At 44.9% G+C, this 15,165-nt stretch overlaps 1 protein-coding gene across 1 annotated transcript in view; it reads left to right on the forward strand.

Annotated features, from left to right (window-relative positions):
* Positions 1-15,165, forward strand: part of LOC107549469 (glutamate receptor ionotropic, NMDA 2D-like) — a 107,243-nt gene that overhangs the window by 72,102 nt on the left and 19,976 nt on the right. Inside the window, exons 9-11 of the mRNA XM_016230559.1 lie at positions 4,536-4,689; positions 6,472-6,597; positions 7,061-7,290. Coding sequence (XP_016086045.1) covers positions 4,536-4,689; positions 6,472-6,597; positions 7,061-7,290 — 510 coding nt within the window. The remainder of the gene's footprint in view (positions 1-4,535; positions 4,690-6,471; positions 6,598-7,060; positions 7,291-15,165) is intronic.

The raw sequence follows: 15,165 nt of genomic DNA on the forward strand, positions 1-15,165 counted from the left end.
AGGTGGTGAAGCAGATATGGAGTATTTTTGGCCAGGCTCAGGTAAACTTGCTTGCGACTCAGAAGACATCGCACTGTCCTCTCTGGTTCTCTCTGAATCATCCAGCTCCACTGGGGCTGGATGCCATGGTACAGATGTGGCCGAGGCTTCGTCTGTATGCCTTTCCCCCGATTGCGCTGCTCCCAGGAGTTCTGGAGAGAGTGCGCCAGGACGGAGTACGTCTACTGTTAGTAGCCCCGTTCTGGCCGGGCCGAGTATGGTTCTCGGATCTGATTTCCCTTCTCGACGGTTCTCCGTGGGAGATTCCCGTCAGGAGGGACCTCCTTTCACAGGAGGAGGGCACGATTTATCACCCCCGCCCGGAGCTGTGGAAGTTATGGGTGTGGCCCCTGAGGGGGCACAACTAGTAGCTTCTGGTCTCTCAACTGAGGTTGTTGAGACCATCCTCCAATCCAGAGCTCCCTCCACGAGGAAACTGTACGCGTTGAAGTGGAAACTTTTCACTTCCTGGTGTAGAGACCGCCAGCTCAACCCAGCTAACTCCCAGTTGGTACAGTACTGGAGTTCCTGCTGGCCCGTTTCTCTGCAGGGTTAACCCACTCCACCCTGAAGGTTTACGTGGTGGCCATTGCGGCCTACCACGCCCCTCTCGGAGGCATCTCAGTGGGAAGACACCCCCTGGTTACACGTTTCCTCCGCGGTACGCTGAGGCTGAGGCCTCTCGTACGATCACGTGTCCCCACGTGGGACCTAGCAGTAGTGCTAGAAGCTCTCTGTAAGCCTCCATTCGAACCTATCGAAGAGATTTCTGATCGCCACCTTACGATAAAGACTACCTTTCTTCTGGCGATATCTTCTCTTAAGAGAGTTGGGGATTTACAGGCCCTTTCTGTGGCCCCTTCATATCTTGACTTTGCGCCCAGACTGGCCAAAGCATTTCTGTACCCTCGTGTGGGGTATGTCCCTAAAGTCCCCTTATCAGCACCGCAGCCCATCGTACTTCAGGCCTTCAGTCCTCCTCCCTTCGGGGAACCAGACCAGCAGAAGCTTAATTGTATGTGTCCAGTGCGAGCACTGGATGCATACGTCCACGGAGCTGCCCTGTGGAGGAGGGCAGACCAATTGCTTGTGTGCTACAGTCCCCCTAAGAGAGGTCTTCCAGCAACTAAACAGACCCTCAGTCGGTGGATAGTGGATGCCATCTCCATCTGTTATGAGTCCTCTGATCTCCCCTCGCCGTTAGGGGTCAAGGCTCACTTGACTCGAAGTGTGGCAGCCTCTAAGGCTTTTTTAGCGAGTGTGCCTATGCAGGACATCTGCAACGCTGCAGGGTGGTCCACGCCCCTTACCTTTGTTAGGTTCTACAGTCTAGACATGCGAGCCACTCCTGGCTCTTCTGTTCTCTTGCCCTAGCTGTGCAGTCTTCCACACTAGGCAGAGACTTGGAAGTCTGGCGACGTGGGCATTCTCGTCCCCCTAGCTTTTTCCGACGCAGCTTGAGTTCCTGAAGAGGAACGTCTCAGGTTACGTATGTTCCCCTGGTTCCTCGAGGGAACGAGACGCTGCATCTCGGTGCCATACTTCCGGCGTCCCTGCCAGCGCTTGCTTCATTCCTAGAAGCTGACGCTGGCTCCGCCGCATGTGCTTTTATAGCTTCCTGGTCATGACGTCACCCACCCGTGATGTCCCGCTCAGCTATTGGACTGATTTCACATGTGATTCAGAGCGTGGTTACAGAAGGCGTTCCCCTAGCGTTTTCCGACGCAGCGTCTTGTTCCCTCGAGGAACCAGGGTTACATACGTAACCTGGGACGTTTCTTTCTCACCTGTTTACGTTCACTTAAGAAATAATCGACTGCGTTTACTAGAATACTTGCCAAAATGGGTATTTTAACATAACTTTGTGTGTATGTAAAAAAAGGAATCACGCTGTGTCTGAATCACGCCTCTCTCTCTCTGTGTGTGCCCGCTTTAGTTGCGCTTTTTCAGTGGCTGAGCGCACAGAAAAAAGTGCGTTAGTTAAAACTGCTTGAATGTGTAAACTGGCAAGACGAAACATGTGCAAATGATAAACTTTCACTCTATGATGGTTAAACTTAACAGTTAATCCAAGAATCACATGCGTGCCGAACCGTGGTGCCTGGTACGTATGGATCACGGATCATCTACGATCCATTGCACCCCTAGTGGTTTAACTGTAAAGTTACAAAGCTACAAGAATACTTTTTTGTGCAAAGAAAACAAAAATAATGACTTTATTCCACATTTTCGTCTCTACTGCGTCACTTGTAGACACGCGTTCACGACAGTATCATGACGCAAGCGTGTGGCGGCACTGACCCAGATCCGGCGTCCGACGTCATCACGCCGGATCTGGGTCAGCGCCGCCACATGCTTGCGTCATGATACTGTCGTGAACGCATGTCCACAAGTGACGCAGTAGACACATCTTTACTACTTACTTTTCTGGACCTTGAATGTGGTAGTTACCTTGCTGTCTATGGGAGGGTCAGAGAGCCCTCAGATTTCATCAAAAATATCTTAAATTGTGTTCCGAAAATGAACGAAGGTCTGTGTATGTAAAAAAAGGAATCACGCTGTGTCTGAATCACGCCTCTCTCTCTCTGTGTGTGCCCGCTTTAGTTGCGCTTTTTCAGTGGCTGAGCGCACAGAAAAAAGTGCGTTAGTTAAAACTGCTTGAATGTGTAAACTGGCAAGACGAAACATGTGCAAATGATAAACTTTCACTCTATGATGGTTAAACTTAACAGTTAATCCAAGAATCACATGCGTGCCGAACCGTGGTGCCTGGTACGTATGGATCACGGATCATCTACGATCCATTGCACCCCTAGTGGTTTAACTGTAAAGTTACAAAGCTACAAGAATACTTTTTTGTGCAAAGAAAACAAAAATAATGACTTTATTCCACATTTTCGTCTCTACTGCGTCACTTGTAGACACGCGTTCACGACAGTATCATGACGCAAGCGTGTGGCGGCACTGACCCAGATCCGGCGTCCGACGTCATCACGCCGGATCTGGGTCAGCGCCGCCACATGCTTGCGTCATGATACTGTCGTGAACGCATGTCCACAAGTGACGCAGTAGACACATCTTTACTACTTACTTTTCTGGACCTTGAATGTGGTAGTTACCTTGCTGTCTATGGGAGGGTCAGAGAGCCCTCAGATTTCATCAAAAATATCTTAAATTGTGTTCCGAAAATGAACGAAGGTCTTACGGGTTTCGAACAACACGAGGGTGAGTAATTAATGACAGAATTTTAATTTTTGGGTGAACTAATCCTTTAATAAAATGTATAATTATTTTAAGAGAAAAAAACTTACTGACCCAAACTTTTGAATGGTAGTGTACCATACATACAGTATATAAAAAAGCTGTTTGTAGTTTGAAGTAGCATGACTGCTGTTTAAATAACTAAATTATATATAATAAACATACACAAAACAAGTGTTAACTGATAATAGGTAGAATCGTCTGCAGTAATGCACATTCTCTCCTCTGAAAATAACATCATAATGAAATGTATTTTTAAGATAAAGAAAGACCACAAGCACTAAGTTGTCGAAATTTCACAGCACTTTATATTAAACACTTCAAAGATGGTTGATCATATAGTTTCATGTGGTCAAAGTTCATGTAGAAATATCATTATCACATTTTTATTACATCTAATGAATTTTACATTCATTTACATCTAAATTTAATGTCCAACAACTAATATTCACTTGAATTCATTTTTAGTTTATATTATTACAGATCAGAACAAAACCTTCAAAAGCACATTCAGTGGCACAAGCACTTTGACCACAGGTAATTAACTATATGCTTAGCTCAACCATTTTTAAGTGCTTAAAATAAAGTGCTCCATGCTTTCCACAATGTAGGTTGTGCACTTTTAATGCAGCAGCTTTCTTTGTGGCCTTCTTGATCCATAATGCATTTTTCATGTCAGAGCTGTGGCACAGAGGGTAGTTGCTTCAGACATATGCAGTCCTGTTGCACTCACGGGGACCTGGGTTCGAGTTTTGTCCCAGTGCTGGTGCCTCTCTCTCTTCCTGTACTTCCTTGTTGCTTCTTTACTATCCTATTAAATATAGGGATTGCAGTAGCTACTCATTCAGACATTAGCATATTTTAGCTTGGTTAACTAGCTACCTTTCAGTCTCTCATTTCTCTGCAATTCACAGTGGCCACATGATCCCAGGGCAAATCTAAGTTTCCCTAGAAGATCTAAAGTAAGGAAATGTACACCTCGACTAGCCTGTGATGTTTTGGATGTGATCAAATCCATTGAGTAGTCTAGCATGTTTCTTAGGTCAGTATATGGTAATTTCCCTTGTCAAACAAGGATTAATCAATAAAAGTTTACTAGGGCACAGCAGAATTTTACTAGGTCTAATGCTCCTGTAAAATGAGTCCCTATAAATCCTGTAAATAAAACTTTCCTGCTACTAATAAAAGTGGCAAAAGGGCAAAAATACAATCTTCCACTTCCTCCTGTTCACTAGGTTGTGTACAAGCGGGCAGACATGGCGATCGGCTCTCTCACTATCAACGAGGAGAGGTCAGAGGTCGTGGACTTCTCTGTGCCCTTCGTGGAGACGGGCATCAGTGTCATGGTCTCTCGCAGTAACGGAACCGTATCTCCCTCTGCTTTTCTTGGTGAGTTTGAGTCTCGTGCGAGCCATAATGCTTCATCATATTTTACTTTAATCAGTCTCTGCTGCATGTGATTATGATGTATGACTTTCCAGGTACTGGTGCGTATCATTTCAGAGCTCATCAATCAGACTTACAGTTCCCTTTCAAAACAAACTATTTATCACACTTCAGTGAGAAGCACTAAATCAAATTTTTTTTCAAACAAACTCAATGTTGTACATTTATTTTATTTTAATTTGTAATTTATTTTATATTTTATTTTACTTCAGAGCATGGTACTAGCTGCGTCAAATTCATGACTTCGATTCCTAGAGACTGCATGAACAGATAAAAAATACTGTACATTGACGTTAGAGTGGTGCAATTAATCGAAATACAGTTTTGGTTTCAATTTTGGCTTCCAACGATTATGAAAATGCAATAATCGAGATAAAACTATTATTGTTCCCCCATTCCACCCCTTTCCAGCAGTGCGGCACTTCTCCATAAAAGCCCAAACTTAACGTGCAAATCAGTAAAATCATGTAACATTATTTTCACAAAATGGGACGTGCTTGATTTATTAAAGTTTATTAGATTTTTTCATGTTTCTCCGTGCAGCTCTTCAAGCAACAGCGGGTAATATTCCTTCTGTCATATCAAACAACAAGAGACAAAGAGAAAATCACTCTCTACTGTTGACTGAAGAACTTTTGTAACTTTAATAAAAAAATATAGAGCAAGTTTAATTCTTACAGTGAAGACTATGCTGTTTTATTTTACATTTGATTATTCCATTTCTGTAGTATGCTGTTAGCTGAATACTTTAGACTTGCATAAAAAAACTTAAAGCACTGTTTGTTTCATTTGTATCTTTTTTTCTATTGTTTTTGACCTTTGCTTTTTGTTTTTATTGTATTACTGACAGTTTAATTATTTTCAATAATTTTTGAGGACTTTTATCACTAATATTATGTTTTGTTCATGACCCACTAATAATCGTGATTACAATATTGACCAAATAATCGTGATTATGATTTTTTGCCATAATCGAGCAGGCCTAATTAAAGTTCAATTTAAGTCGCATTGAATAGTCACTAGTAAAAGTCGCTTGAAGTGTCTGCCAAATGTCAAGTTTTGTTTTGTTTTACTTTTAAGTGGCTTTTTTAATACAGGTGTCTGCCAATTGTAAATTAGTTTTTTGTTTAGTTTAGTTTAGTTTAGTTTTGTTTTGCTTTGCTTTGCTTTGCTTTGAGCATAGCACTAGCAAAGTCAAGGACATGGGACCAATTTCCAAAAGCACTTTTAAGTTGCTCTGAATACAAGTTTTTGCCGAATGTCGATTTTATTTAATTTTATTATATTTTATTTTATTTAAGAGCATAGCACTAGCAATATCAAGGATGCATGAACAGATAAAAATATATACCTTAAAATGCAATTAAGGTTGTTTTTAATACAGGTGTTTGCCACATGTAAATGTGTTTTTTGTTTTGTTTTGTTTCGTTTTTTGTTTTGCATGTCACTAGCAAGATCATGAGTTCAGTTCCCAGAAAATGCATGAACAGATAAAAATTTATTATTTTCGCAAATATAACAGTTTTAAATTCCTTGTTAAGTTAAAAAGTTAATTTGATTTAACATAATTTAGTCATTTCCAAAGGTCACCTCCAGTTCTAATGGTTGCTATACCCCTGGTATTAATTTATGCTCTGTTGTGTACAAACCAAGTAAAAAAAAAAAATACTACTAATGGTTTTGATTTCTCACTGTCCTCTCCTCTTTCTCTGTGCCCTCTCTCAGAGCCGTACAGCCCTGCTGTGTGGGTGATGATGTTTGTAATGTGCCTGACCGTGGTGGCAGTGACGGTTTTCATCTTTGAGTTCTTCAGTCCAGTGGGGTACAACCGTAGCCTTCAGAGTGGCAAGAGTGAGTCCAATTTGCTCTTAGTCCTGCATTTAACCTTTTAATAAGGTCAAACTTTGGTAGTCTCAAGCATTATTTTAACGGACATAAATGTGCACAGTTGCTTGTCACTGAGTTTATTCAGGAGTCCTAATGGCCGAGTTCACCTCTGTTCTTTATTGGCCTGGACGTGGGTTTGGAATTTGTGGTACAGGCAGTTTCGCAGACACTCATGTATAATAAAGGACTGCAGACTTGTGCTCTGTATTCCTCTCCTTCCTCTGTTCTCTTCTTCATCCTCTGGCACCGGCACCCCTTTCTCACCTTATCATATGCATAGGAGAAGTTTAGGAAGCCTTTTTGATCAGTTTAGCAGTCTTGATACTTTTTAGTTTGTTTGGAGCTGATGAATAATTAATGTGCCTTTAAAATTTAAGTCAGTGTTAAAAGTCTTTCTTTCTCTGTTTCACTTGCTCTTCTCTGTCAGAGGCCGGAGGTTCTAAGTTCACAATAGGGAAGTCAATCTGGCTTCTTTGGGCTCTGGTCTTTAATAACTCCGTTCCAGTGGAGAACCCCAAAGGAACCACTAGCAAGATCATGGTTCTTGTCTGGGCTTTCTTTGCTGTCATCTTCCTGGCTAGCTACACTGCCAACCTGGCTGCCTTCATGATCCAAGAGGAATACATTGACACTGTGTCTGGCCTCAGCGATAAAAAGGTAAGGGAATAGGGGTTTCGGGGCTTCTGTAGATGCAGAGAAAACTTGTGTTTATCAGTACGTGTAGATCAGGGCTCTGAATTCGTGACTGAATTCGCTCAAAGGAGCACCAGTGCGACTGACCCGATCATCATCATACTTGTGATTGTGCTCAGGGGAGCTTCAAAGGTTTCTATGTGTTTTTGCAGCATTGAGTAATGTATCACAGACATATCTCACGAATCCTTTCATAAGCAAAGTGTAGACAGGGTGTAAATAAGAGATTCATTGCGCAGTGTAGAGAGCTTCGTTGATTATAAATGTGAGATCGAGATGAACTAAGATGAGTGACAGCTTTTAATGATTTTTAAAGGAGTTTGTAAATGTGATACTGATTTAATACAATACAATTCAATAAACAAGAAGTTAATATTAAGTGACTTACATTGTCTGACTATAACACTAGTGTCTGATTTTGCTCTATCCCATTGTCGAAAATAGTTTAAAACAAAGACACAGCGCATCTCCATTCAAACACAGCATTGTTTCGTTCATTAATGAACGGGGTTTTTAAACGAATCTAGTGGGTCAGTGATTCATGATTACCCATTCATAAAGACAGTCACTCTTGACATATATATATATATTTTTTAAGAAATTGACAAAAAATGACATATTTTTAATAAAGTTAGAGGAGTCAAATATCACCTCCTAATGGGAAGGCAACTTTTTTTTTATAAAATGTTGGATTGATTAGAAGGTGCTCCTAAAATTTTGAACGTGCTCCCAAGTGTTTTAAGTTAGGAGCACAAGTGCTCCTAAAAAGAAAAGTAAGCGTAGAGCCCTATTGATGGGCAAACAGTATAAAGTTTTCATAATTTGTGACGTTGTGTTGACTTGGATTTCGGGATCAAATATATTCTTGACTTCTTCAATATATAAGACTACAGAGACTAGATTGAGACTGGAAAAAATTTGAGATTGACAGTAGTTTAAATCAGGGCTCTGAACCGGTTCAAGGAACGAAAACCAAAACTGGAAATGTACACAATTTTGACAGAAACAGAAACTAAATAAAATTTTATAGTTCCGAACAGAATCAAAATTTGAAATGGCCATTAACCGGTTAATAACGTTATTTTATTGTTCCATTTAATATTCGAAATTTGCTGTCAGGAATTCAGATATGCAAATGTGACGCTGACGCATCCAACGCATGAAATGCCCAGCTCAGCTCAGCTGTAAATTCATCATAGGTAAGTCGCAATGGCAATGCATTAGAGCTTATCCGAGGATAGTGTAAGATGGATTCAACAGATCACGCGCACCTGCAGCACTTCTGTGAACGGAGAAAACAGAATAAAACTATAGGCTTACATAAAAAGGAATAGCCTATATTGCCCTACACTAAATGTATTTCACTTAAATCATTGACAGATTAACAAAACGAAAGAAAAAAATGTGCTGAGTTGCGGTTTATTGTGACGCGATCCAAAGTTCACGGAAAGGAAAACGAGACAGCAGAAAATAGTTTTCTTTATTTTGCAAAAGCTTTACAGTTTTGTTTATTTTACAGTTTTATTATTTTGCAAATCTTGACAGTTTTGAATGATGTTTAGCTTCTATCTGTATAACCAGGGCTTAATTTGTGCCGGAACAAGCCGGATCCTGATCCGTCACCTCCGAATTTGTCCGAAATCTGATCCGGCACCTCATTTGACAGATCCCCTCCTCACGCGCCAATGAAAGACTTTTGTGTTGACCTATAGCGTGCATATATTTCATGAAAAAAACTTCTATTATGAGCAGGCTTGCCTAGCATCTACATTTGAAACAACAAACTTGAGCGCGCAAAGAGATGCGACGTGGCTGCTCCATAGAATGTAAAAAAAAAGAGATGCGACGTGGCTGCTCCATAGAATGTAAAAAAAAAGAGATGCGACGTGGCTGCTCTCACAAACCCGAATGCACGGATCCAATACTTATACACATGCGTTTTCTTTCTCCGATGTGCAGACTGTGCTTACGAGGATAATCGCCAGGACGGCCATTTTTGTGTGTATTTGGCCGCGTAAGGTGGCGCAATATGCGCGCTATGGATGTGACCGTGAGCGCATAGGAAACCCCCTTTGGAGCATGCGAGTATCGAATGGCTTAAACTTAAAAAGATGTGCAAATGATACAGTTTTGTGACTATGCAACATTGACTTTCATTGTTCGATTGGGCAAGTGACAATTCTGTCGACTGTCCCGAAACCCGAGCAAAAGTCTTGTATCGCAGCGTGCAGTAGTGCAGACGAGATGCGCTGTTGTGAAGACGCTTTGAGAGTGAGAGAAGACGCGCTACAGCTGAATCACTCACGCTGTTTTCAAATGACTGATTTAATCTGATAGTATGTGTGGATTTATTTACTCATCTAACCTACATGCTCTATTGAATATGTTTGCAGGAATTTCCCTCATTATAAACTCGAAAGCAGATTAAACATAATTCTATTATACAGAGATTTAAGGGAAAAAATCCATGACTTTTCCAAAACTTTTCCAGGCCTGGAAAAAATTTCATGACTTTTCAATTTTTTTCATGACCGTAAGAAGATGCATGTTGTTAATCACGTAAGCTGGTCCTCGCATTGTGCGAATGCTCCTTTACCCCTCCCTCCTCTAATCATGCCGGATCCGTCACCCCACTTTGTTCCGGGACCTCACAATTTACAAATTAAGCACTGTGTATCCAACCAGCGTTGGTATGACCATATCGCGCCGGCGCCTCACGCGCACAGACACAACATATTTTGCGGCATTGCAGCCTGTTCATTATCAAAATAAAATACAGTTAAAGAAACATTGCACTGCTCCGTTGTACAATCTGTTGCGTTCAGCGTGACCACCGCCTCACTGTGCTAGCCGATGTGAAGGATGATGTCAATGCGAGTGAAGTACAAAGCCTATCACATAATAAATGATATTTTCCAGATACATTGCGAATATGAAAAATTTGGATTCGCACCAGTCGAGGTAGGCATCAGTTTCACCTTAAATTAATTTGTTTTTCGATTGACATTTTTATAGCCTAAATGCATATCCTTAACTTTAGAGGAATTGTTGTGGAGAGAAGGAAACTAATAACTGTGTTTATCATCAATAGCCTATGTATACGTATATACAGTGCCTTGCGAAAGTATTCATACCCCTTCATTTCTTTTACATTTTGTTATGTTGTTATGCCTTATGATAAACTTCTTTAAATTACTTTTTTTCCACATCAATCTACACTCAATTGTAGATTGATGTGGAATTGTCACAACTTCGTAAATTTATTAAAAATAAAAAACGTACCTCGGTTCCCTGAGATTCCCTGAGTACTGCGTCTTGCTTAAGACGCATATGGGAAAAAGCCTTTTTTTCTGCTGAACTGAAGCCTTTTTTTCATTCACGCAGTGAAACTGCACGGCCATTGGTTCGTGCAGACCTTAAAAAACGAACCAATGGCTCGGCAGCGGAGCTGCACGAGCCTATGGCGATGAAGCCCGCCAAAGTCCACCAGAATGGGCAGGGCATCTGGCTTGATAAGTGGGTGCTCGCCACAGGATTCTCAGGTTTACTTCAACTGAAGCAACGACTGAGTCGTGCAGCTACATAGCACGGCAAGCAATGCAGTAATCGTTCCCGTATCTCAGGGAACTGAGGTTACGTTAGTAACCGAGTACGTTCCCTTTCGATACTTCACTCGTACTGCGTCTTGCTTAAGACGTACATGGGAACAGTCCAATCACGCCGTGCTAATGTAGTGGAACGACTTAATGTATAACTTCCATAAGCAACCAATGCTTATAGAGAAGTCAACAATAACCCAAGGCTAAGATGTGCTGAGCTTTCTAGGTCACACCAGGCCTGGTTAATCGTTCCAGAGTATCCCCGTAACTCCGACACCCAGGGGTCGAGAGCTAACAGGTGAACAAGTCCAGAGAAATTGGGCGTGGTACGGCCAAGGGCTCTCTGCCATATCCGTTTACGCAGTGCGTGCCTATTTCAAGTGGAAAGGACCCTGGCCTGTAAGGCCGGGACTTCCAGGTTATAAAACCTCGCAAATGTGGACGGCTGCCTCACAAATATCCGTAATGGACACACCACTGGACCATGCCCACGACGAGGCGATGCCTCTAGTCGCATGCTAGTGCTAGAAGCAGAGCCGTCTTCAGCGATAGCGACCTAATGTTGGCGGACTGTAGCGGCTCGAAAGCGGGCCCTTCAGGGCCCTCAGCACAGTGGGCAAGTCCCATGAAGGGACGGTAGGGGGACGAGGCGGATTCAGCCTCCTTGCACCCCTCAGGAATCGGATGACCGCACTATTTCTGTCCACCGATTGACCCTCAATAGGGACATGAGAGGCTGCTATAGCCGCCACATAGACTTTGAGCGTGGATGGGGAACGACCCTTATCCAGCAGCTCTTGTAGAAAGGACAGCACCTCTGCCATTTTGGAAGTGAGAGGGTCTTTGCCGTGGTTTAGACACCAGGCTGAGAAAAATGACCACTTTAAGGCACAGAGGCGTCTCGTAGACGGAGCTCTAGCCTCCGAAATTGTGTTTAAGACTCGCTCTGGGAGGCACGAAGGCTCCCGTCGAGCAGCCAGTGGTGCAGGGCCCATAGGTTGGGCCGAGGATGCCATAATGTCCCATTCACTTGAGAGAGGAGATACCGTCTCAGTGGAACAGGCCAAGGGGCCGCTATCAGTAGCTGAGTCAGCTCTGATAGCCACAGCTGGTTCATCCAAAGGGGGGCTACCAGGAGAACCCTGTGTTCTTGTTCCCTTACTCGCCTGATTACCTGTGGGATCAGAGCGATCGGGGGAAAGCATGGAGAAGGAGGTTTGGCCAATCGTGGGCCAACGCGTCCCTGGTTTTTGAGAAATAAATTTGGCAGTGAGTGTTGTTTTCTGAGGCGAAGAGGTATACCTCGGCCTCACCGAAGATCTCCCAGATCTTCTGAACTGTCTGCGGATAGAGCGTCCACTCCCCTGAGGGGACATTGCTTCTTGATAACATGTCCGCTCCCTGGTTCAATTTGCCCTTACCTTTAGCGAGCGCAGGTTGGGTTGAGCCCACTCTAAGAAGCGCTCTACCAGCATGAAGAGGCGCTTTGAAGAGAGGCCTCCCTGGCGATTTATGTAGGACACAACCGACATGTTGTCCGATCAGATTAGCACATGGTGCCCTTTCAGGACTGGCAGGAAGAACTGACAGGCTCGACATACTGCTAGCATTTCCAGGCAGTTGATGTGGAAGCCTTTTTCCTGCCTTCGACCAGTGGCCGAAGGTCGGTATGCCCTCGCACAGTGCCCCCCAACCTGAGTTGGAGGCATCTGTTATGACAACTGTCCTTCTGTGAACCATCCCCATGGCCACGCCCTGTTCCATCCAGTGGGAGTTCTTCCAGGGGGTCAGGGTCGATACACAGGCCTGACTCACCCTAATATGCAGGCGTCTGTGATGTCACGCATGGGATGGAACCCGTGGTTTCAACCAGCGCTGAAGGGGGCGCATACACATCAGACCCAACTGTAGCACTGGAGATGCTGCTGCCATGAGGCCCAGCATCCTTTGAAACGCTTTGAGAGGGCGAGCGGTACCGATCTTGAAGGAGGTCGCCAGCCTCCGTATGGCCAAAGCTTGTTCCGGCGTGACTACAGCTTTCATTTGGGCTGAGTCGAAAATTGTTCCTAGGAATGAAATTCGCTGGCTGGGAAGCAATGAGCTCTTGGCAAAATTGACCCTGAGTCCCAGGTCCAGGTGGCTGAGGAGGAGGGTTCTGTGAGATATTAACTCTGCCTCCGACTGGGCCAGAACGAGTCAGTCATCAAGGTAATTGATAATACGGATTCCCATCTGTCTTAGAGGGGAGACTCACTTCGTAAGTGCAGGGGGGCCAGGGACAGCCCGAAGGGAAGGAGCGTATATTGATAAGCCACTCCCTCGAAGGCAAATCTCAAGAATGGCCTGTGGCGAGGGGCTATCTGGATGTGAATGAATGCATCCTTCAGGTCCAGAGAAAAGAACCAGTCTCCCCAGCGAATTTGCGCTAGGATCTGTTTCAGTGTAATCATCCTGAACGACATCTTCATGAGGGCGCGACTCAGGTGTCTGAGATAGCGGATGGGTCGGAGGCCACCATCTCTTTTGGGGATGAGGAAGTAACGGCTGTAAAAGCCTGACTCGCTCTGGGCTGGAGGAACCTTTTCCACGGCTTATTTTGCCAGCAAATTCATCACCTCTGAGCGCAGGACGTGAGTGTCCTTGCTTTGCACTGAGGTGGGGACCACGGCGATGAAGCGCGGGGGTCTTCGAGTGAATTGGAGTGAATATCCTCGCTTTATTATCCCCATAACCCATCTCGGCATTCTGGGGATGGCCTGCCAGACCCGGCCCGTGTGACGACGGGTTGAATTAACTCGGGTGACTGGCCGCAGAGGGGCAGAACACTTACGAGTAATGAAAGAGGAAGTTTGCCCTGTCAAAGTGCTGCTTGGAGAGTGATGCAAGTGGGGGCCTTGCCGGCTTTAATCACTCAAGCCTGATTGATCATACCCGCGAGTTTGCCATTTCTGCCTCTGAGTAATTGGGAGGAGAGAAACACCAGAGCAGGGGAGGCGGGGCTTAGCGACGCACACACAAATACGAAGCTGCCCGCGTTTCGCTTTGATCCGCCTGGGAGGATTAAACTGCTCGTATAATGAGGTGCACCGATCCTCATGTGTAACACATACCGGCAGATTAAGCACGCATGATGTGTGTAGAGGATTGCTCAAGTCTGATCGTTCAACCCACGAGCTTGTCGTTGCGTCCTCCGAGGTAGCTGGGAGGAGAGAAACATGAGCGCGGGGAGGCGGGGCCGCCTTCCGCGAACGAACAGGGGCAGACTGCTTTTGTGGTAAAAGCGGCCCGTCTGTGAGCGCAGCCCTAGTGACACACACTCAAATTTGAAGCTGTCAGCGGCAGCATCTACTCCGATCTACTTTGAAGGATAAAGCCGCTCGATGTAAAGAGGGGCACTAATCCTTTTGTGTGAGACACGGATCAAAGCGCAACGGGGAGAGCGAGTACGCAGGCTCTGTGTCAGCGTGAGATTGCTCAGACCCGGTTGCTTAGTTCCCAGGCTTCGTCGTTTCTCTCTCCGAGGCTTGCTGAGAGAGGAGAAACGTGAGAGCAGGGCTGTTCAGTGAAAGGCGGTCCACGAGTAGAGAAAAGCGAGACTAATGTTCGAGTGAGCATTCTGTCTCATTAAGCGTGTAGCTCACTGCCCTTCTGTGGCAGATCCGAGTGCAACGGAGAGAGAGCACGCAGGCACAGTGCCGGCATGAGATCAGTCAGACCGATTGCTTATTCCCTGACTCCGCTGTTTCCATCTCCGAGGCTCGCTGAGAGAGGAGAAACGGGAGAGCTGGGCTGCTTTCCGTGAAGGTGGTCCGTGGGTGGAGAAGAGCAAGAGTCATGCTCGAGTGAACATTCTGTCTCAGTAAGCGCATAGCTCACTGCCCTTCTGAGGCGGATCCGAGTGCAACTGAAAGAGAGCACGCAGGCACAGTGCCGGCATGAGATCAGTCAGACCGATTGCTTATTCCCTGACTCTGCTGTTTCCATCTCCGAGGCTCGCTGAGAGAGGAAAAACGGGAGAGCTGGGCTGCTTTCCGTGAAGGCGGTCCGCGGTTGGAGAAGAGCGAGACTCATGCTCGAGTGAACATTCTGTCTCAGTAAGCGCATAGCTCACTGCCCTTCTGCGGCGGATCCGAGTGCAACTGAAAGAGAGCACGCAGGCACAGTGCCGGCATGAGATCAGTCAGACCGATTGCTTATTCCCTGACTCTGCTGTTTCCATCTCCGAGGCTCGCTGAGAGGG

Source organism: Sinocyclocheilus grahami, unplaced genomic scaffold (assembly GCF_001515645.1).
Source record: "Sinocyclocheilus grahami isolate Dianchi unplaced genomic scaffold, SAMN03320097.WGS_v1.1 scaffold373.1, whole genome shotgun sequence".
Classification (NCBI taxonomy): domain Eukaryota; kingdom Metazoa; phylum Chordata; class Actinopteri; order Cypriniformes; family Cyprinidae; genus Sinocyclocheilus; species Sinocyclocheilus grahami.